We start from the raw sequence: 21,027 nt of genomic DNA, 5'->3' as shown, positions 1-21,027 counted from the left end.
GACTCTACGGAGTAGAATCCATACTCATGGTGCCTCCTCCACATGAACAGCCTGCAAGGAGGGAATTATTCTCCGACCGTTGCCTCGGTTGATCGATCTGCCTGATTGTATTCGACTCCGTTGGCCCTATTGCGATCATCCTATATATCGTGCTGCTCCCCATCTCTCTGCGTCGGATTCAGAACCAATATCCTCTCTTGCATATCAATTATTGCCCACTACCACTATTACTACTCCCCTTGATAAACATCAGCCGATCTAAAATTATCCCCAGATCTACAAAGCCCAACCATGCCCCTCCCCCCTTCCATCTCCACCCGCTCCATCGCCACCTCCACTCTCAACTTCCACATCCTCGAAGCCGGTTTCACCCCGTCGCGCGATCGCCCCCTTCTGCTGCTGCTGCACGGATTCCCCGAGCTGGCCTACTCCTGGCGCAAGGTGATCCCCCCACTGGCCGACGCCGGGTACTATGTGGTCGCGCCGGATCAGCGCGGGTTCGGGCGCACCGTCGGCTGGGACACGCGCGGGTTCGACGCCGTCGACCTGAGCAGCTTCTCGCTGACCACATTCGTGCGGGACATGCTGGTGCTCGTGCACGCGCTGGGGTATCGATCCGTGCGCTGCATCGTCGGCCATGACTGCGGCGCCGTGACGGCCGCCATGTGTGCGCTCGCGCGGCCCGACTTCTTCCACAGCCTCGTGCTGCTCAGTCATCCGTTCAACGGGTCGCCGGGGCTGCCGTTCAACACGGCCAACGATGATGATGGTGATGGAAGCGCGACAACGGCAGCCAGCGGCGGCGCCGAGTCCGCGGCCGGCGACCACGTCCACGCCGAGCTGGCTGCGTTGGGCAGGAAACACTATAAGTGGTATTATTCGACGGCGCCGGCCAACGGGGACATGACGGCGCCCGCGGAGGGTCTGCACGCGTTCCTGCGAGGCTACTTCCATCTGAAGAGCGGATCGTGGGCGGGAAACCAGACCTATCCGTTATCCGGGTGGACGGCGTCCGATCTGGCGCAGCTGCCGTATTACTATGTCATGCCGCTGGACGACACGATGCCGCAGGCCGTGGCACGGCATATGGGCGAGGAAACCGAGGCCGGGGAGCGCGCCTCGCATGCCTGGCTGCCCGACGAGGATCTCGCCGTGTATGTGGCCGAGTACGGCCGGACGGGCTTCCAGGGCGGGTTGAACTGGTATCGGGTGCGCACGGCGGCCGGAGGGAAGTATACTAAGGATTTCGAGATGTTTGCCGGCAAGAAGATTGAGGTGCCGTGTGCGTTTGTGTCCGGTAAGTCGGACTGGGGCATCTACCAGGAGCCTGGCGCGCTGGAGAAGATGGCCAATGGCACGGTGTGCAGTGATTTCCGGGCGATGAAGTTGGTCGATGGCGTTGGTCATTGGGCACCACAGGAATGCCCCGATGAGGTGGTCCAGGTCGTTCTGGACTTGGTGCGAAGTCTGTAGATGCTGCCATATCCGAATGGGTTCAAGCTGCCGGTCGGTTTTCCTGCTATATATATTAGATTGAATGAGATATGAGATGTACGTAGCCAGTCATGATTATCATGAACCAGACTCATTTTACCCCTACCTACGCGAGAACAAAGCATCGACTTGGCAGAAAACGTGGCCGCATGATTTAGAAAAGCAGTGATATGAATTATGTACGTTAAGCATATATGCTCCATCGACGCCAGAAGCCCACACAGTGCCAACCTGCCGGGAACCGGTTGGCCAGATTCATCGTCGCATGCCGTCCATGAAAAGGGGGGTAACTATATTGGGTATGTGATGCTGAAGTGGAAAACCAAAGCACAAGCATGACTAAAGAGGAGGGAAAGTGTTGTGTATCTACACCATCATCCACCCGATCACCGCGGCCATCAGGAAGGGAATCACGTTCCGGATAGCCTGTCTCGTCGGGTCCAAAGAAATAGCCGCCGATTTGAGAGATTCCGTTGTAAACACCGACTGGAAGGTGATGGCGCTGGAGTTGAAGCAGTTTTCGCGAGTAACCTCGGCGACGTCCTCCGGTTCGGCGAATTCGATATCCACGCACTAGATATGACAGATCAGCGCTGATTTGGGAGCCGTGGAGGCTTCGACACTTACATTGTATAGAGCCGCTCCGTGTTTGGCCAACTCGATGACTTGAATTGTCGCTTTGTCACCGGGGCTGACGCTGATGTTGGCCGGCAATGGGACCTGCGGGAGACAGATCGTACCCGGGTAGGGATCGTTGGTCGGGCCTGAGATCTGGAACGGAGAGATCATCGGATGGCTCATGTTGGGCGGGTTTTCTCCGAGGCCGAGGTTCATATAGATGAACGCCGTGGCATGACCCTGGAACCAGCCAGGTTGAAGAGACACGGCGCCGCCACCGACTGGCCATTTGGTTCGGTTTGTTGACGTAGGCATTCCACCACCTATGTGAGAAATAGAACATTAGCACTAAGTCTTCGTGGATGAGGAGGTTCGGGAATATTTGGCTATCGTACAAGGATAGATCCATTGCATTCCGTATGGGTAAGAGTAGGACCCATTGCTATACGCTGCTCCGAGACCGTCCGTAGCCTCGACAGTGCCGTTGGTATGCAGATTATTCCCTCGGTATCCGGGATAGACGATGACCGTGTGAGCCTGCGATAGGCCCACGCACAGGAGTGCAACAAGGGCCATCCATTTCGATAACGAGGCTTGGAAGGATTTCATACTGGCCAAGATGACTTGTCGAACACAGCCCGAAACAGAGACCAGCCGAAGGGGGTTATTATAAACAGAAGAGCGGGCGATGAAAAGAAACAGGAACACGAGAGATGCAAGCGCCTCGTTTATCCTCTTGTGTCTTAGCAACTCATCCAGAGGGTCGTTTCAGGTCTCACAACTTGCGAATCTCACGAACGCTGCACCCGTCCGCATGAATGATCATCATCGAAACAAGCTTCCCAGGACGGGAGGGTTGACAAGACTTTTTGAGGGGAGCAAGCCATGTCCCAGGTGCTGCACCAGCGCTCGCATACAGACAGTAGCGGGGACTGACCGACAGCCACGGACGAGTGAGCATGCAGGAGAGCGATGTGACCACACCCGCAGGTGGGAGAGCGGTTGACAAGGGGGGGACTGTCGATAGCGACGAACGACCAAGACCAGCCATTTAGCATGGCACAGAGGGCAGCAGAATTCCCGACCGAGAGAGAGGATTGGCTCGAGGCCGAAGTCTGCTGCAAGAGGTATCACCTTGTCCGGAGTGACAGGCGATTTCATTCGTGGAGACAGCTGTCTTGGAAGCGCCCCGATCGGACGCTAAGAGAGGGGATTCACGTCCGCTATCCAGGGCCCGGCGCTTAGAGATCGACTGAGAAGGGCCACCGAGTGCTGATCCGAGTGTGATGATGGGTCATGTCACCGGTTAACGGAGGCGAAGTCTGGTATATTGTGGACTTCCAGGCCTTGGATTTTCGGAGAATCTCATCATTGTAACCCTAGACTGGGAGCACGTTGGTAGTGGACAGTAGTTAGTTGACCGAGAGTGCCGAGTCATGCAGGGCTCCCATCGTGCTCAAATATACCTCATGGACAACTGAAAGCAGGAATAGTACGGAGTCAGTGCAATCGTATCTCTCTCGAACAATTGCAGCTGCCAGTATCCGTAGGAGAAAGAAGAAAAAAGAAAGACATTCAAAAAACATACTTCGTAAAAGTCACGGGGCTGGAGCAAACCAACCAAACATCCCCTCCCCTCCTTATCTTATCACCGCAATTCCCTCGTCGCATCTTCTCTCCGCCCAAAAAACCCCCCCCCCCCCCCCCCCCCGGTCTCAATCCCCGAAACCAAAAACCCCAACCGATTCGCTCTCCCTCCCCTGTTCCGACCTACAGCATGCCCCACAGCAGTCGCAAAAAGACCCCTCATCACCAACACAAGCGACTCCAAGTCACCGACGACAGCGGCTGGACGCACGTTAGCACGAGCGGGAAAACTGCGCGACAAGTTCTCCGTACCACCGCAGCCCACCAACAAGACGACCCGGCGCAACCGGGATCTTTCGTCCCCGCAGAGGCGCCGTCCAAACTGACCGCGGAGGACCTGGGACGGCAATTCGAAAGCTATCGCCGGCGGTGGGAGACCTCGGACGCTTGTCAAGTGGTGAGGGAGGCGTTACGCGCGCACACGACGCCCGCCGCCGTCGCCGCTCAGGATGCGATCGTGTGCATTGGATTGGGAAGCCCGAGTGGGTTTCTGCGAGGGGGGTGGGTGGATCGGAGGAGCGTGTCGATGTATCAGCTTGCTGGGTTGGTGAGCGTGGTGGATTGGATGAGTGAGTTTGGATCCCTGCCCTTTCCCCCCGGCCCGTATCCCCAATCCAAAGGGTTGATTGATTCTATGTTCGCATGAGGGCTAACGGGTATGTCCACCCATCGAATAGAACAGACGAATCCAAACGTCAGCGTCTACGCTCAAGACCCCGTGTTCAACGAGCTCGACAAATCTCTTCTCTCCTCCCTCGGCGTTGTCGTCCTCGAGCACCCTCATGCCTTCGAAAAGGTTACCCCCGCTACCTTCCTCTACTGTCCTGGCGCGGAGCAAGCGCATCTGTCGCAGTTACTAGCCCTAAATCCAGGCTTCCTTTTCGGAGGCCCGTTGGAGGACAACGATTCCGAAGTGGTCAGACAGTTTGTCGGAGCGAGAGGATCGGTGCGACTGCCCCGGTTTCAGGAACATGAACATGCTTTTTGGAATATGCGGATTTACTATCCCGAGGACACAGAAGAGGATGACGACTAGAACCTGTCATAACGATGGTAACTGGAGCTAGAGATGCTCCAGCCTATCGATGTGTTTAATGCATCATGAAACCGAATGGCCGGACCATGGTGCGGGGAATACTGGTTGGGAAAAGGTAAGGTGTCTGTCTACGCCACGGCACAGTTCTTGCATCATGAAAATAAAGATATGGATTTGACATGCTGACACGATATATACAACCATCACAGAAATTGGGCTCAGTAATAAGTGCGCAATATAAAACCACCATCAACAATCATGTGAAAAAGAAAAGAAGACCTGCAACCCAGATTGCGACCGAACAAATTGCCCTATTATTAGAATACAATCCAAGGAGAACCAGTCGAACACCCGGAGCACCTGTTTGAAAGACAAACATTAAGATGCGCGAGAGCATCAAACAGCTGTAGCGTCGGGAATCAATCATTAATAAACCGCACAGAGAACAAAAACGGCCCGATCATGCATCGTCAAGAGATGGTGGGGGAAAAGAAAGGAGAGTCGTGGGGATCATGGGAAAGAAAGCAAAAGCGTAGATGGGTGGTGATTCCGGTCGAGTGCCGACTGTCGATTAATCAACCTCCTTGCCGTCGCAGTCGGGAATCTTGATGCCGGGCTTGAGTTTCCGAGCGGCATCCATGAGACCCCATTTGTCTTCCCATTGCTCGTCCTTGGTGTTGTACTGCTCCTTCCATGGTTCATCGAACGCCTCGAACCTAGTTATACTGTTAGAATTCATTATAACAAAACAAAGGACAACAAATGAAGCATACCAGAAGTATTCCGTGCCATTGGACATTGCCTGGCAAACCCAGTCAGACATGAACTTGTTCATCTCATCCACACCCGCAACAGATCCATCTGTCTTGCTCTTGCAGTTGCTGTGACCTTGGCCGCAGTCGTTGCCCCCACCGCTCGGCCATCCCACCTCGGATATGACTTGTTTTTTGTCGGTGTCCTTGGTCAGCACCACGTCGTTATTTTGCCAGAAAGACCAGGTCCAGCTCGCCGCATCATCGACATCGACACCTGCAAAGAACGGGTGGACGTTGGACATTACAACGTCCGATGCCTTCACAAGGTCGCTATCCCAATTGTCACCCAAGTCTGAAGTCGCTATCGGCAGGTCAATGTTGTGTTTCTTGAAGTGCTCCCTCACGTCATCCATGTAGCCAGTCAACTTCTTCTTCGCGCTCGAGGTGTCTTTGCCGGCTCGGAAGAGCGCCTCGTTACCGACAATGGCGCCTTTGAAGATGGACGTGTCCTTCGCGTTGTCGAGAATCTTGTACAGGTGGTTGATCTGTCGATCGGCGGTGGTGTCGTTGGTATCGATCCACACACCCAGCCAGATTTTCATTTTCGTGAGTTCAAGTCGGTCGATGGCATGCAAGACCATTTCCGTCTGGTTGCAATCAGTGCCATACAGCCGAACGGTATTGGTCAATTGCGAGATCACTGCCATGTCGCGAGTGACGTTATTTTGAGACGGAGGGTATTTTTGACAGAGCGGGTACTGGACGCCCCACGGGGTATAGTCGACACCGGGGAACACCTTGTGGAGATTTTCATTGCCCATCAAGGACTTGATTTCGTCCGAGTCCTTGTCAAGGTCACCGTTCTTTTTCGAATCGCTAGACGCCGACTTCGTGGAGGATGACGGGTCTTCTTTTTGGTTCTCCCGATGCCCTATCGTTCCGCCAACGGCACCTCCGACAATGGCACCGACCACGATGAAGCCCAGAATGAGTCCAACTATCCATCCCCGTTTCCGACTACCCCCGTCGGGCTTTGGCCTGGCCTTGTCGCCAGCCTCCAGCCCTGCGCCGGGCACGGGGTCATAGGACGGACCTGTCGATTTCTTCCCTCCGAATAAACCGCCAAGGCCTCCCAAAAATCCTCCGGCGGCGGCTCCACTTGCTGCAGGAACCGCCCTCGACGTTTGGCCGGCCGATTTGGTGTTGGGCGGAACAAAACCATCGTCACCGTCGTCAATAATTTCATCCGGATTGATCACGAGAGGATAGTTGTTGGTGCTGTACGTAGACGTTCGCTGATAAGGGCCCTCGTTCAGCGGACCAACACCTTGGTAAGGACCGTCGAACAGGCTGCGTTGGGACGGGTTCGAGGCACCGGGAGTCAGCTGGCCGGCGGAAGCGGCAGCGGCGCCCAGAGCGACATTGGAGCCGTAGGATTCACGAGGCCGTAGATTGTCCGAACTTCCGTAGGCACCTTCGGGCGGTGCCGGGATGTAAGGGTTATCCGACCCAGTCGTGTGGTATCCTCGTTCGGCGGGTATATTGTGCGCCGGCCCGTCTGTGTCCCTGAAAGCGTCAACTCCACTCTGACGGTCATGGGTATTGGCAACGCCAAGGGCGATACCGCTTATACCACCGCCCACGGCGGCGGGACCCAGATTATCCATGCCCGGGGTGGCCGTTGAATGCGTCCTCATCGAGTGGGTGTGTCCGAGGCCCTGGCCGTGTTCCGGCACTGACGCAAGACCTCGGTCATGGTCGTTGCCGTAGGTTTGACCCGGAGGTGACATGGGCGAAATGTCACCGCGCTGGGCTTCGTCTGGCGAGTGGATGGGCGAAACGTCGCCTCGATGCTCTGCTCCTACCGTGTTGTCATCGCCTTGATTAAAGCTGAATGCCCGGTGATCACCAGACATGCTGGTCGATTAGACGGGGAGATTATTCGCTGGCGGTTCTTAGGGTTTCGCTCTATGGTGGAGAATGAACGGATGCGCTGAAGGTGGGAGTCGAAGAAGGCACGGAGAAGTGAAGATGGTTGGGAGCAGAAGGAAGAAAAGAGGAACAGAGGACGGCAGACGGATGAATTAATTCGAGAAAGATGGCAGGCGGTCCTGAAACGCAGGGGACGCAGACGATCTCGACCCACGGTTCCCAAAAACTTGACCCGGAAAAGGGTTGTATCACTCAGGTACACCGTTGGGCGGGTTTCTTTTTCCAGAGACAAGACAGTACTAAGGGAAGGGTTAGAGAGACAGCATAATGGGAATTTGCGATGACGATGAATGCTTAGCGGGGAAGCGATGCGAGGGAGACAGAATCTTAAGACAAGAGGGATGGATGTACTGTACAAATGCAATGCGCCGCACTAAGTATGCAAGACGATCTCTTCTAGAAAGGGAAGCGAGTCGAGGGACGGAGGGAAGCGAATTAAAGGAAGACCAGAGGGATGGGGGAAAAGTGACGACTGCGAGGACGACACAAAAGAAAAAGAACAAGCGACGGAGCAGTAGAAGAAGAGGGGAAGTCAAAGAATATCGGGCGACCAGACTGACTGCATCCGGAGACAATCAATCGGTGGCGGCTGTGACCCCGACAACCGTCCAGTCCTGACTGTATTGTACGCCGTAAGTGTGTAAGTGTGTAAGCCTGCTCAGGGTCTGACCCGCCTCGTTACGGCGCTAAACCCCACTCGGTGCGGAACCACGAGTTGTTCCGGCAGACCCTGAACGCGGCCGCCGTCTTTCTCTGCGTGCGGAAGATGCGCTCTCGATTGTTCATGTTGGCACACGCGTAAGCTTTTCGCTCCTGGGCTTGGCAGAATATTCTCCTTTCCGGCTCTCCCTGCCGTAGGTTTCGGAGGATTCACATTGGATATTTCACATGGGCGACGCGCCCTCTCTCTCCACTCCTCGATCGCCTGGGTAGCCGGGTAGCGCTGGACCGACTCCGTACTGGATACCACTAGGCACAGACCCGTCCGAGCTTGGATCATTTCCTCCGTGTGATTTGACCACCCTCGATGCTGCTTACGACGTTCATGCTACCTGGTATGGCCTGGTCCTCCAAAACGGTCTGAAACAGCCGACACGAACGAATCATTCCCGTTGGCCTCCAGAGACGGGATCTATAAATATCTCGCGAGTCTCGCAATGGGTCTGGATCCCCCAACTCTATTCAAATCATCCGACCTGCTGACCCGTGTTTTGATATTATATTAGAGTCGCATTCGTCCAAATTCGTTCGGACTATTCCAGTTCCAATCGTGATTTCATTCCTCATTTCTCTCAACCAGCGTTATCATCGTAATCATCATAAACCAAAACAATAAGAAAGAAAGAAAGAAAGACAGACAAAAGAGAAAAAGCACAAGACCAGCCCTCCAACACCAAATCCAAAGTCCCCAACCGCCATGTTGCCTGCCCGGAGTCCGTCTCTTTAGTAGTTTCTATATACTTTACATAGCGGCCGTATTCGTAACTGAGATTTAACATCGGATCAGATCATGGTGCCTTGCCAATTAGGGAGAAAGAAAAAGAGACAAGGGGAAAAGAAAAGAAAAAGAAAAAAGAAGAGAAAAGACAAAAAGGCGAGAAAAGAAAGGAGGATTGACGGGGAGACGCGGCTTCTGTGATTCAGACATCGAATCGCGATCAGGGTCTCGACTGACTTGCGATCCGTCAAGCTTCAACTTCTTCGACGCTACGCTGCGATGCAGAGAGCCGATGCGCCCCGCCGCCCCGCCCCGAAACAGCTGCCGCCCGTCTTGGCCGCTCCAGGAATCGTCGTTTCCCGGCTCGTGTCTCGAAGTGTTGCGGGATGGACGATTGTTCCTGTCCCGTCGCCAGCATCGTGCTGCGCATTTTATTTCGATACGCGTCAACTATAGTTCCGGAAGGGGGTGGAGGTTAGCATTGTTTCTATCCCTGGCGGGAAACGATGTCATGGTGGCTGCCACGGTGTCCATGGTCCATGTGAGATGCAAGGGGGTTCTAGGGCACGTACGAGATCGCTGGAGGAATAGCATCCTCCCCGCAAACACCCGACTTTGGCTCCAGCTCATGCGATAACCCAAGTCATTCAGCAACACTTCTTTCTGGCGCCGACTTCGGGATAGCTTGGGCACGGCAATGTCGCTTTCTCCGTCAATCTGGGGTGTTGGCACGAGGATCCGTCCCACGGTCGCGCTGTCCTCGTCGTCTTCGGCGTCGGCATCGTCCTTAATGTATCGCCTCCCCGGTACCACGCGGCCCGGAGGGTTCTTCATCTGCACAGGGAAGTAGGTTCGCGGGTAGACTGCATTGGAGTTCCGATAAGAATCGGGGATCTCATCCATGTCTACTTGATCGAGCATAACCTTAACCCGAACGCGACAGCCTCGTTGAGTATCGTCCACCAGTATGAATTTGCGACGCTTGCCCTCGGGGAACGTCCCAAAGAGTGCGTCGCTGCTGGGGTCATGGTCCTCATCATCCTCGTCTTCTTCCAGCTTGCTTGTTGAGGTTGCGATCGTTGGATGCCGTCCGAGGGTTGCTATTCCGTTGTCTCGAATGAGGGGCGGTATCGATGGGCCTCTGGAGCTTCCAGAAATATCTGCAGGAGGGGGGAATGCAGGGTAGCCGTGGAACACCTGCGCGCCGCGGATGTCGGTTGGTGTTGGTCCCGCAGACGAATGGACTTCCGGACCTGGGCGATTGGCACCGTTCGTGAAGTCAGTGGTGCCTATTGTATGGGAGATATGCCAATATCTTGAATTAGCCTACACTGAACAAAAAAGGACGTCACGATTCAGATGTGGAAAGGGTACGACAATGATAACATAACAAAAAGAACATGATAGGGTATGATAAAGTTGCCAACAAAAATAAAGAAAGATGAAATCAGAAGTCAAAAAGCACAAAGACCTCTCCAAATAAGATAAATGTACATGGAATACAATGACCACCAAACCAAAAAAGAAGAAAAAAATAGACTTCCGGCCATTGCTGTGCTATCCTCCGAGCAAAATAGCAACAAGCCGAAAAGCATATGTAATATGATATGGAGAACAGCTGCCATAACGAATAGAAAGTGCGGCAGGATTGGGCACATCATATATGGTGGAACATACCGCTAACTTCCTCACTGCCTGGAGGGCCCTCGGGCTGTGCGTGATGATGGTGTAGTTGCGGGGGCCCCATAGCTAAGGGTCCCAGTGGAGGAGGGCGAGGGGCCGGTGCTGCCATACTAGGCCCGGGGATTCCGGGGCCAACGGGCGGTCCGGTGGCCATATGGCTCGGTTGAGGTGGTGGCATGCCCTGCCGTCTGTTGATCTTGGCCATTCTTCTCACGCGTCTGCTTCGAAGCCTTGGGTCTTGGTTGCTGTTTCGCCAACTATCAACGGCGCGTTGAATCAGCCCGCGTTTGCCTCTGAGGGCGGGATTGAGCTCTGCCAGGGCCCAGCCGACAGCATTGCACTCCGTCTCATAAACTAAACGGTTGCCTCTATACTGATCTTTGCTGCAACAGGCCCGAGGGTAGACGCAGTTTTCGGTCTTGAATTCTTGGCTAAGGTTATCCACGTTAACAGACTCAACATCACAACGGATGGTATACTCCATTTTGACGCGATCACGAGAGTACTCGAAGGCAATCCACTGGACTCCATTGCTATCCTGCCGTACAACGAGAGGGGTTGTTGCTGGAATCGGGCCCGGTGCGGCACTGGAACTTGCTCCGACGGCCGAATTCTGATGATGAACGTTGCTGGCAGAAAGGGGAGCTCCGGTTGACGCAGGAATCGGTGGGTTCAGAACTGCCCTTTGCGGAGGGGTGTGCTGCTGTGTGGTAGTCGTACTCGGACTGGTCATGGCGCTCGTTGGTGCCTGAGCAGACTGGTGCGGGATTTGCGCACTGCTTGTCTGGTGAGGCAGCATCAACGACTGCGATGTAATCGGGTGCTGTGGAGACGTATGCGCTGTGTAGGGTGAAGGCTGGACCGGGTTGATGGGCTGATAAGACTGGTACGGATACATCTGATGCGGTACTTGGGGAGATTGGGTATAAAGACTTCTGCTGTGTTCGTGCGATTGAGAGGCTACCGATGCAGGGGAACTGGATTGTGGTGTATGATAAATCGGAGGATAAGGCCTCTGCATCTGTGTTGTTGTCGCCATCATTTCAGGGGGTCCTAAACATCGAGTTAGTGACTACCCATTGGTCATCCAACTCGGAGCGACCAGATTTAGAGGCTCTGCTTCATTGGATTTTACGTACCACTTGAGGGGTATTGACCTGACGTGCTTGCCGTACTGTAGGAAGAATGAGACGAGTAATACTGTGGCTCTTGCGAGGGTGGCCCGTATTGATGCGGCTGATGAAGAATGCCGTTTCCTAGGGTGTGAGGCGGGTATGACCCTGGCGAAATACTGCTACTCGGCTGATGCGGAGAAGCCGGTTGCTTGTGATGCTGTATAAGGTTCGCTGTCCTCGGGAGTTGAAGTTGGGGGTGTTGTGGACCGTGATGCGCAGCTGGGTGTCGAAGCTGAAAGAAAGATATGATTAGTTTCGCCAACCTTTTTCCACCACGAAAGAAAACAAGACAGGGAGGGCCTAAGCCTCTTCAACAAAGGAGGTGCGTATTTTGCGTTGGGGAGGCCTTCGAAGCTATTTCGAGGGCAGCCGTCTGTCTTAGAACTAGCCACGAGGTGACAGTTCAATTCTCGTTACAGGCATTGTCTGGCTTCGATGCAGTTCTCGCGCAAAGCAACTCCGCATATGAAACACGTGGTGCGATTGCAGCAAACACAGTGATAAATAAAGGGCATCAGACACGTTCAACGAGAATTGTTTCTGTCAAGCATGGGACTTTGCAGTGAGTGGTGCATGTGGTGCAACTCAAATGACTTGATCCCAACGAAATGAGAAAGCAGCAAATCTGTCTCCTCCCCATTTTCATCGTGGGGCATCCGTTCACTCTCGTATGTTCACTCCCAGATTGGTACTCATGCAAGTGACCAAGAATGGTAATGAATTGGCATGACACGCGATGTCCCAGGTGACAAGCAATGATCAGGTTTTCTTTCAGGATTTGCAGTGGCTGCTGCGCAACAACGCCAGGTGTTTTCTCAGTGGAGTCTAGAATGACTGACATCGGGAACGAAGACAAAGGCTAGGACCCTACTCCTCGGGCAGCGAACAAGCATTCATGCCCATAGAGAGAAAGACCCCGGGAGAGTAATCAACGATGCCTGTTTGCTGTGTTTCAAAGGGGAAAACGGGTTCTTTATTTCCAGGTTTCTCCTGGTAACAACCATGCCGAAGCAACTGGGTATCCCTGGGACAATCCCAGCACAAGATGATGGGGAAGAAAACAGAGAAGGGGGACGAGAGATAAATTTTTTTAAAAGAAAAAGCAAAAATAAAACATGAAAGAAAAGGCGAAATGGCTTTTGAAGGAAATGCTGTTCAAATGAACTCACGGGATCGTCAATCGGCTCGTCTTTGTATTTTGACGCTGTTGGATGAGCTAGGTCAGTCTGAACCATGCCGGTCATAACTGACCTCGAATGGTTCGGATTCGAGCTTCGGTCCCTCCTTCCAGCGATCTAGTCCATCCACTGTAAGGATATCAATTAAAACCGGTTCGGATGGAGCTATATCTGCAGAAGATAAAATGTGAAGGATGAAGGTACGACACGGAAAAGAGCAGCAGCTTTTGAAAGGGAATATCAAAGTTGACAAGGTGAGAGGGTCAAAGCGGAAGAGAGGCTGAACAAGAATTATCGTGGTTCGTTGGTCTGTGGTTCAGGGCTGGGGGGGAAGGATAGTGTCATGAAGATGGACCTTGTTAACGGTGCGATGCGAGTGCCAGTGTAATGTGGAGGGTCCAGGGTCGTTATTTAGCTGCACCGGAGACCCATCCTTCAGGCAGACAGACATCCAGAGATGAAGGGAACCATGCCGGATGGGGAATGGAGGGGTTGAGGAAGTGCGAGAAGGGGAAAATCAAATGCGAAATAAAAAGAAAAATGGAGAAAAAAAAGAAAAGAAAGGCAAGAAACAATGGGGAGGGGGAGGGCAGGACAGCGTCAGAGGGATTCACTGAGTGGTGGGGATATCAGAATGAGCTTGTAACTAGCGGGAAGGTGGTGTAATATTGACCAGGATGGATGCAGGACGCAGGAGAAACGACGCGAATGTGACAGCAACGGAGTAGCATGTAGGCTAGACTACTAGAAGAAGATCAAGCCCAGAGCTTTGACTGCGCCGTTCCCGATTAGATGTTTGGGAAGAATGATTTGCAGCGTGCAGCGACGGTGGGTGGAAAGGAGAGACGGGGCAAGGCGAAAGGGACCCAGAACTGATTCAACCCGAACGAACCTACATACCTCCGAGTACAGGGGACTTTCTTCAAATCCAGTCCTCAAAGCCTCGATCTGGGAAATGGCAGTTGCACCCAATTGGACTGCAGGCCGATCAGTCGTTGTGCGTCGCTCCTTTCTTTCTTCTCTCCGTCTGGATTGCGCGGGTAAAGAAAATTCGCGAGGCAGAAGAAGGACAGGCAGATGATTGGCAAAGAGAGAAAGATGTGCTTCCTTGAAATTGAAAGACTGGCCCAAGTCTTATTGGAATTGGGGAAGCTTTAGAAAATAAAATAAATCCGAACGATGAAATAAAATCAAAAATCGGACAAAAATAAAATAAAAAACAAACCAAGAAAAAGAAAAGAATAAAATAATCAGCAGGAAAATGAATAATCGTAAAAAATCAAAAATAAAATAAAATCAAAAATAAAAAAGGCAAAAAATTAATTTGCAGACAAAGACAAAGAAAGAAATCGGAGTAAGCCGCCAGTGAGCTGACAACAGGTTATGGTCCTAAGGGAAACCAAGCCAGCGTTAGTCCGATTATGCTGGTTTGCTTTTGTTTCTTGTCCCAGGACGTGGAGGATAGAGGTCACTTTACGCAGAACAGAAGGAATGCCACGGATGGAGCAGAGAACAAGAGTCGCCTAGGAGTACTACCACAGGGCTAGATAGCCATTATTATAAAAAAGCACCCCCACAAGCACTGACGGTATATTGGACTACCTTAGTTGGTATAAGTAATAACCCAAATGGATACATGTACGCATACGGCGGACTGTTGATAGACGCCAGTCTAGCCCACCCCAGAAAGCTGCTACTGGTAATAATCCCGCAATTAAGTATGTACAATGATAATCATGATAAAATGAGGCCAGTTAGAATGTGCACTATGCAGCTAGAGAACTACATCTGTCGTTTATTTTTAAATATCTCATGGAATCGCCAACAGCAAAAAGAATATGCGTTCGGGTGTCTGTGGGTGTACGATTCGGGGTGTGGCCATAGTTGGCCAAGCTAGGGCCATTTCATTTCAAATTGCGACCTAAAATCCCTATTCTCCGTATTACCGAGGTGGTTGATGATCATGTAAAAATTTATCCAGAGGAATACCCCTAATTGAAAATCATATGGAATTAAACCCCCCATTGGCATCTAGAAATCCGACACCCGAGTTCTTTTTAGGTTTGAGGGGAGGGTGGGTGGCCTGGAAGAATAAAGATTGGCGCCGGGAGGAATAGGCATATTACAGTAGTAATTAGCTAGTTTTTTAGTGTGAAAGGGCCTTCAATTCTTCTAGCAGTGCTATCTATCTTCATAACAGGGAATGGTCGAAGTTTAGAGGGCCAACGTTATGTTCTAGGTTGGATCTGGCAGAGCCCGAACTCAGGTACCACACAGTCAGCTTGTTTCACTCACACGAGCAGTTTTCGAGGCTGCCCTGCCCCTCTTTCTCCAGCAATTACAAGCCCAAGAATGGCTGGCATAATCGATGCATAGCCATGGGCATTCTCTGTTAATGGCTAGGAAGAGACAACAGCCAGCATGAATGTCAAGGTCGACGATAAAAATAAAATATATCGAGATACCCCTCGTTGATAATCCAAAGCAGCGCCGTGCCCTGACAGCCTACTTACAGGTATGCCTCCACTTAGTGTGCATGGGCCTGTGATTGTGTGTCCATGGATCGTCCAGGTTTACTACCTTAACCATCCATATGACGATGGTGGTGGGTGCCCGGTCTCGATAGGCTTGATTAACAGAAGAATGGAGGGTTGAATACATGTTTTTTCTACTGAATTTGCCACGACTTGCGCTTGAGACAATTGCTATCAAATATTTTGGATTTTACGTGATTCTTTTTTTTTTTTTTTTTTTTTTTTTTTCCAAATCAAATCTATTCGGAATGGGCGGGGGGCAATCATCAGGCTGCCACACTTTTTATTTTGTTATTTTATGATATTATTATTATTATTATTATTTGCTCGCCCTGGCAAACTCAAAATTACCACGACTCGATCTTGTTACATTCCGGTATGGAAACAACCGATCTGACTTGCTGCCGTCAGCCTTGTTCCCACTCCCACAGGCGCCACACGCCAAATCCACCCCTCCCGAGGCCGCCATCCACTAATCATGATCCGTCGTCGGATGAGGGCGAAGAATGCAAGCTCCAAGTCCGGTCTCTGAGCACACACACGCACACACACACATACTACGGTTGTTGACAAGAACAATGATGCCACCAATTCAACGCTGCAGTCCAAGTACGCCGTACGCCCCCTCCTCAGACCCGTCCAAATAAACTCGAAACAGCCTAACGGTGTCCGGCCGGATGATTCAACCACCCCCCTCTGGCTTCCCCCCTCCCTCCATGCGGATGCCATTACTGGAAAGAAAATGTCTGTGTAACCCCAGGCCGTGGGCGCAGGACTGCTGATCAATCACAGCCATCTTGGTGGGCTTTTGCTCCTGCTGCTTCCCGGCGACTAGTCTCCTGCATCGTGCGTCCACCACACTGAGGATGATGAACCTACGTTACCTACCCATGGACCATCGCGTCCCCTCCCCCCCTTGAATAATGGTTGGACTAAACCTGGATGATCCGACGCTGCCCCAGATTAAACCAGCAAAATCGGGATTCCCAACCACCACCCTGCTCACGACCTCGACTCGACTCCGGACTCAATGGGGCAAGTCATTCAGCCCGTCAGGACTCATGGGGCGGCTCCACCCACCCTTCCGTGCAATCAGCCCTTCGTTCCAGCGCTTAGTGAGTCTTGGCCTTTTAGGACTCGATAAAAGTGGTGCTTCGACTCTTCGAGCCCTTCTTGAGGACAGTCCTGACGAAGGGCAATGTGATAAGATCAGTCCAGCCACACTGCAACAGAGGCATTTTCCCCCCTCTCCCTCTCTCTTGCTGCTTAACTCGCAAATCGATTTTGTTTGAGATTATTCCAAATTCTAAGGTTACCCTTGACTCTTTCCCTGCCTCCTCGTTCCTTACCCGTTCAAGATAAGCATGGAAATGGCCCTCGTGCATCCCTCCCATGTGAAACTATATCTGGCGGCGTAAGATCTCCATTCATGCCAGTACTGCTGATAGGTTGAGACGCTCATTTCATGCATGAGGTGGTGAGAAAAGGGCGATGGGACAAGGGCACAAGGCACACAGAGCCCGGCAGAATAGGTGGGCAATTTCTCCGTACTCAGGCACCCGGAGTTTACGATGTCACCATGCATCGAAGTATGTACTGTAATGTACGCATTGCAGTCTGCCGCTGTCTATCAAAAATAAACAGCGGCCGGGAAGGGGCCATTTTTAATTTGGAGGTGGGCTGTGGGGAGCTCCAGACCTTCGTCGAGCTCAGACACTTCCAGGTAGCTCAACGTCTCCATCATGGGTTTAATGATTTAATCCCATCAAAATTCGGAGCCCAGCACCACGACAATCGTAGGTGATACTACGGAGTACCTAATACTCCTTCATTGCAGGGAGTAACAATGCAAAAAGAGGGACCATTTGGAAGGACTCCCAACCGAGCCTAGCGTGGGTCGTCGTAATCGGAGCACCCTTTTCAGCAAGTTCCTAACCAACGCCGCTTAAGCTAGCATCAGCAGCAGAAAGTCTCGAAGAGATCATAGGTAGGCCATGTGTGTGTGGTGTGTGCCTCTTTGCCCACCACCTTGGCTGTCTTTTAGCGTCGGCTCGGTGGAGCCCTAGCCTACTTGGGCTGGACGCAAGCAACGGTGTTAGACCTCCCTTTCGGGCTGACTATTGGTAACGACCAAAAAAGCCCTTTGTGATCGATGCAGGGTGTTCAAGACTTGCCCATCTTCCGCCTCTCTAGATTCCGTTACGGCCCCCCGCCCCCCTCCCCGGTCGCTTGCCGCTCACCGGCCGGGTCTCCTTCAGATTCATTCACACTTGTCTTTGTTATTTCATCTAGTATTCCCACCGCTTAGTACCTTTCTACGACAAGCGGATTAGTGAAAATTAGGTAGCCCTCCAGTTCCAGTCTCCATACGGAGTAGTACGTTTTAATTATCCTTCTTTGTCATCCGAAACCGGTCTTCCTCAGATGGTTAGTTCCAGAAGATTTTGGACCCATTTTGGAGAAGAGAATTTTTTTTTTTTAAAAAAAAAAAGGAAGGAAAGGAAAAAGCAAATACAGAACGTCAGTTAAGAGAAGGCTCGTACGAGACTACTGAACGCAAAGAGAAAGAAAGCCGTGCTCTTGGAAACTCTCAAAAGAGGGGCAATTGTCGAGCGAAGCTTCGGCGAGCGAGTGAATGACGGAGCCGAGCCATGATTTATTTTTCTTTCACTTAGCACCTGTCAATTATGTCCAGGGTTACATGCTCTTATCCCTCCAAGAAAAGCACAAGGCACGAACAGTATAGCAGGCAGGCTCGTACCGAGGGTCGAGTTCAATGGAATGTCGCTAGTGCACGATAATCTTCGAACGCGACCATGGATTCTCCTAATTTAAACAATCCATGAATTATAAATAAAAATAAGAATAAAATGAAAAGCATAACCAAATAACCAAATCGTTGAGGCTTATTGCTCCTCGACCCTTATGTCCATTGTTTCGGGAGGCCGTGCTCGGAAACGATCAGGCGTGTCGATTAACTTCTGATAGATTAGGTAGCGAAGGAAGGCGCCGTACGGGGGCACCATCTTATTATCCATACACATTCTCGGATCAAGTGGATAACTAGACAGTACTCCGTACTCCGTAGTTTACCTAGCAGTCATGATGTGGGCTATGGAGCCATGTCTGGGAGGGCTACTCCCGTACGGCGTACGCAGTACAGCAGACTCCAATTTCCGCTCCCATTCTCAATAGTCAATACCACCTGTTGATGGCTATGCTAATGATATTTAGTTAACTAAGAGTTAGCAATTAATAACGCTAGAATTATTTAACTAAGGGGTGCTATTCTTACCAATTAAATTTAATTAAAGAAGAAGGTTCCCAAAAAACGACCCAGACCAAAAAAACAAAAGAAAAAGAAAAAGGCGCTCATCATGACAGGGAATAGTGGAACGGTATGGCTTAAACACGCTAATTGACACCGTTCAAAACGAACCACGGGGGCTAAGGTCCCGAGGCCGACCGGGGAGGGGGGGTTGAATCAAACCCCTGGGCGGATCAGCCCAATCTCGACAAGTCTCTCGATATCGTCGGATCGAGACTTTGAGGGTCAGGTTTGGCCCGGAGACTTTCCCATGGTGATGACGGAGACCACCTCCGTAGATGATTCGTCCTAATAGCAACTTAACCGTCTCCCTACCCGCGTTCCAGGGGGGCACTAGCTTCAAATCTAACCGGGCGATGCAAATTGCATCTCTAAGGCACAGCCTTGCGGTAGCGTCTCGTTGTTCTGGCCTTTTGATTTGCTTTTCGGTTCTGCGACTCGGTTCGAGGTCCTGACAATCGTGCATGGGATGAGCAGTCGGGTTTCGGGCATTCATGGCAAAAGAAAAAAAAATACGCAGTATAGAATCTGTCCATGCAACCCCAGCCGAACATACTAGACTTTTCAGTTGTTGCTCTCCTTGTCCAATCTTATTGTACCTGGCGGCCGTTTAATTTCAATTTTATTTTATTTCTTTTTTTTTTTCTTTTCTTTTTTTCATTTTTCATTTTGTCTTTCTGCCTTTTTCATTCTAAATATATTTGACTTTTCCCGTGCCAGCACTCTGATACTAGCATGCTTTAGGAGGTGATCAGCAGCTGGGGATGTCATGCACATCAGGCAGTACCCGGCCTTTAGCGACGATATTAATGGTAACAATCCTTGTCACGAGAGCTGATTGCATTCGGAAAATAAAGAGAGGATGGCCGAGCATGTCATTCGTGCGCGATTGCCACCTTCCGGTTCAGTAGGTATTTACGCTGTAGATAGACAGATTCTATGGATCGAGAACGTATACCCCCTGTCTGTAGCGAGGATGTGCTTCTTGCCATGTAAGCAGAAATGAAATCCGATTCCAGTCTCTCTTTCCGCTCCACCCACCCAGGTACGTTTTCTTTGTCTCAGCTCCTCTAGCGCAGATCTTCGCTTTCGATGTAATGTCGATGTAATGCCATCATCGTAACGACCGAATCAACCACAACCAACCGCCGGGACGCCGTATTTCCGGCTTGAGATCTCCAGCCAAGCCATCCTCGAGATAATCGGGGCCAGCGTTGTACTATGGAGTTGACTGCCCCGCAGTTGGCTCCACTCTCATTATACTCCAGTTGCGCCACAGTAATAATAACAGCATGCTCATCCTCATCATCAGCTACTACTGCACATCCAAACACAGCCCAAGAATGAACTAAACGCTAACCTACCGAGTCGGCGAGACTGGCCGATAGGCTGTGAGCGTTCTCTACTAAGGGCAGTGATTATCGTAATTTGACCGTTGTGTAATATGGGCGGGTGGGTCTATCACCAAGACCAACTCAACTCGAGTCACCTTGAAGACGGATTCTAAGGCCTTCAACGCAGCGTCGTACCGATTACGGGCTGAGAGTCTACGAGTCTAAGAGAGGGAGGGGGTGGTGGGCAGCGGAAAAAAAGATGGACGCACACCAACCACATCCGCGAAACTAAAATGTTCCGTAAGCAAATGCAAATTGTCCAACATCCCATCGCTGAGAGAGTCCAGGAGAAATCTTGATCGTCTTGGCCGTCTTGGCAGGAGAGCGGCCGCCGCTAAGTGGAAAACGAAATAGCCCGTCTGATACCAGTGGCTGCTCTTTCCTTTTGGTCGTTTCGCCCGAACTTTCGACGGAAGAACGCCTTGAGCGTCCCAACGGTTCGTAGACAAAGAATGTGCGTTTTTATTTTCTTTTTTCTCCCGTTTTTAATTTCAGCCATCGACTGACTCTTGTCATCTGCCAACCATGGAACTTGATTTGGAATCTCTGAACCCATGGTACTAAAACGCGTCGTTATTGAAGCTACTCCGTAAAGAAGATAATTGTCTGGCGAGTTACCGTCTCTATCTCTCGGTCGGAGATTATTAGGTATGATCGCTCGCAAGGGGTTGGTTTACTCTGCGTCCTTTGTCAGTGCTGGACGGTCGAGACTCGGGTCGATTAAGGTCGACCCCATCGTGGAAGCACACGACTAA

At 51.5% G+C, this 21,027-nt stretch overlaps 5 protein-coding genes across 5 annotated transcripts; 2 read left to right on the top strand and 3 right to left on the bottom strand.

Moving 5' to 3' along the window:
* The first annotated feature begins 21 nt into the window (after nt 1–21).
* Nucleotides 22–1,631, top strand: P170DRAFT_439588 (alpha/beta fold hydrolase). Its single transcript, XM_024849874.1, has one exon. It carries the CDS (start codon nt 292–294, stop codon nt 1,471–1,473), a length of 1,182 nt encoding a protein of 393 aa, XP_024701194.1. The 5' UTR covers nt 22–291; the 3' UTR covers nt 1,474–1,631.
* A 229-nt stretch (nt 1,632–1,860) lies between these two features.
* On the bottom strand, nt 1,861–2,721 carry P170DRAFT_478824 (copper acquisition factor BIM1-like domain-containing protein; the record flags this gene model as incomplete). The annotated part of the gene is made up of 3 exons (XM_024853596.1): nt 1,861–2,067; nt 2,122–2,435; nt 2,508–2,721. 3 exons carry the CDS (start codon nt 2,719–2,721, stop codon nt 1,861–1,863), a joined length of 735 nt encoding a protein of 244 aa, XP_024701193.1.
* Nucleotides 2,722–3,819: 1,098 nt separating this feature from the next.
* Nucleotides 3,820–5,128, top strand: P170DRAFT_254680 (SRR1 family protein). Its single transcript, XM_024843044.1, has 3 exons — nt 3,820–4,328; nt 4,437–4,910; nt 5,005–5,128. The coding sequence occupies exons 1-2, from the start codon at nt 3,890–3,892 to the stop codon at nt 4,793–4,795; spliced, it is 798 nt and encodes a 265-aa protein (XP_024701192.1). The 5' UTR covers nt 3,820–3,889; the 3' UTR covers nt 4,796–4,910; nt 5,005–5,128.
* A 238-nt stretch (nt 5,129–5,366) lies between these two features.
* Nucleotides 5,367–7,466, bottom strand: bgt3 (putative cell wall glucanase; the record flags this gene model as incomplete). Its single annotated transcript, XM_024851046.1, has 2 exons — nt 5,367–5,511; nt 5,569–7,466. 2 exons carry the CDS (start codon nt 7,464–7,466, stop codon nt 5,367–5,369), a joined length of 2,043 nt encoding a protein of 680 aa, XP_024701191.1.
* Nucleotides 7,467–9,227: 1,761 nt separating this feature from the next.
* On the bottom strand, nt 9,228–17,291 carry P170DRAFT_478820 (uncharacterized protein; the record flags this gene model as incomplete). Its single annotated transcript, XM_024853595.1, has 5 exons — nt 9,228–9,430; nt 9,553–10,269; nt 10,658–11,716; nt 11,803–12,009; nt 17,249–17,291. The coding sequence occupies 5 exons, from the start codon at nt 17,289–17,291 to the stop codon at nt 9,228–9,230; spliced, it is 2,229 nt and encodes a 742-aa protein (XP_024701190.1).
* Nucleotides 17,292–21,027: the final 3,736 nt, after the last annotated feature.

The sequence above is a fragment of the Aspergillus steynii genome (genome assembly GCF_002849105.1).
Source record: "Aspergillus steynii IBT 23096 chromosome Unknown P170scaffold_7, whole genome shotgun sequence".
Classification (NCBI taxonomy): Eukaryota; Fungi; Ascomycota; class Eurotiomycetes; order Eurotiales; family Aspergillaceae; genus Aspergillus; species Aspergillus steynii.
Note: the sequence above shows the minus strand (reverse complement) of the source record. Positions and strands in the feature narration are given on the sequence as shown.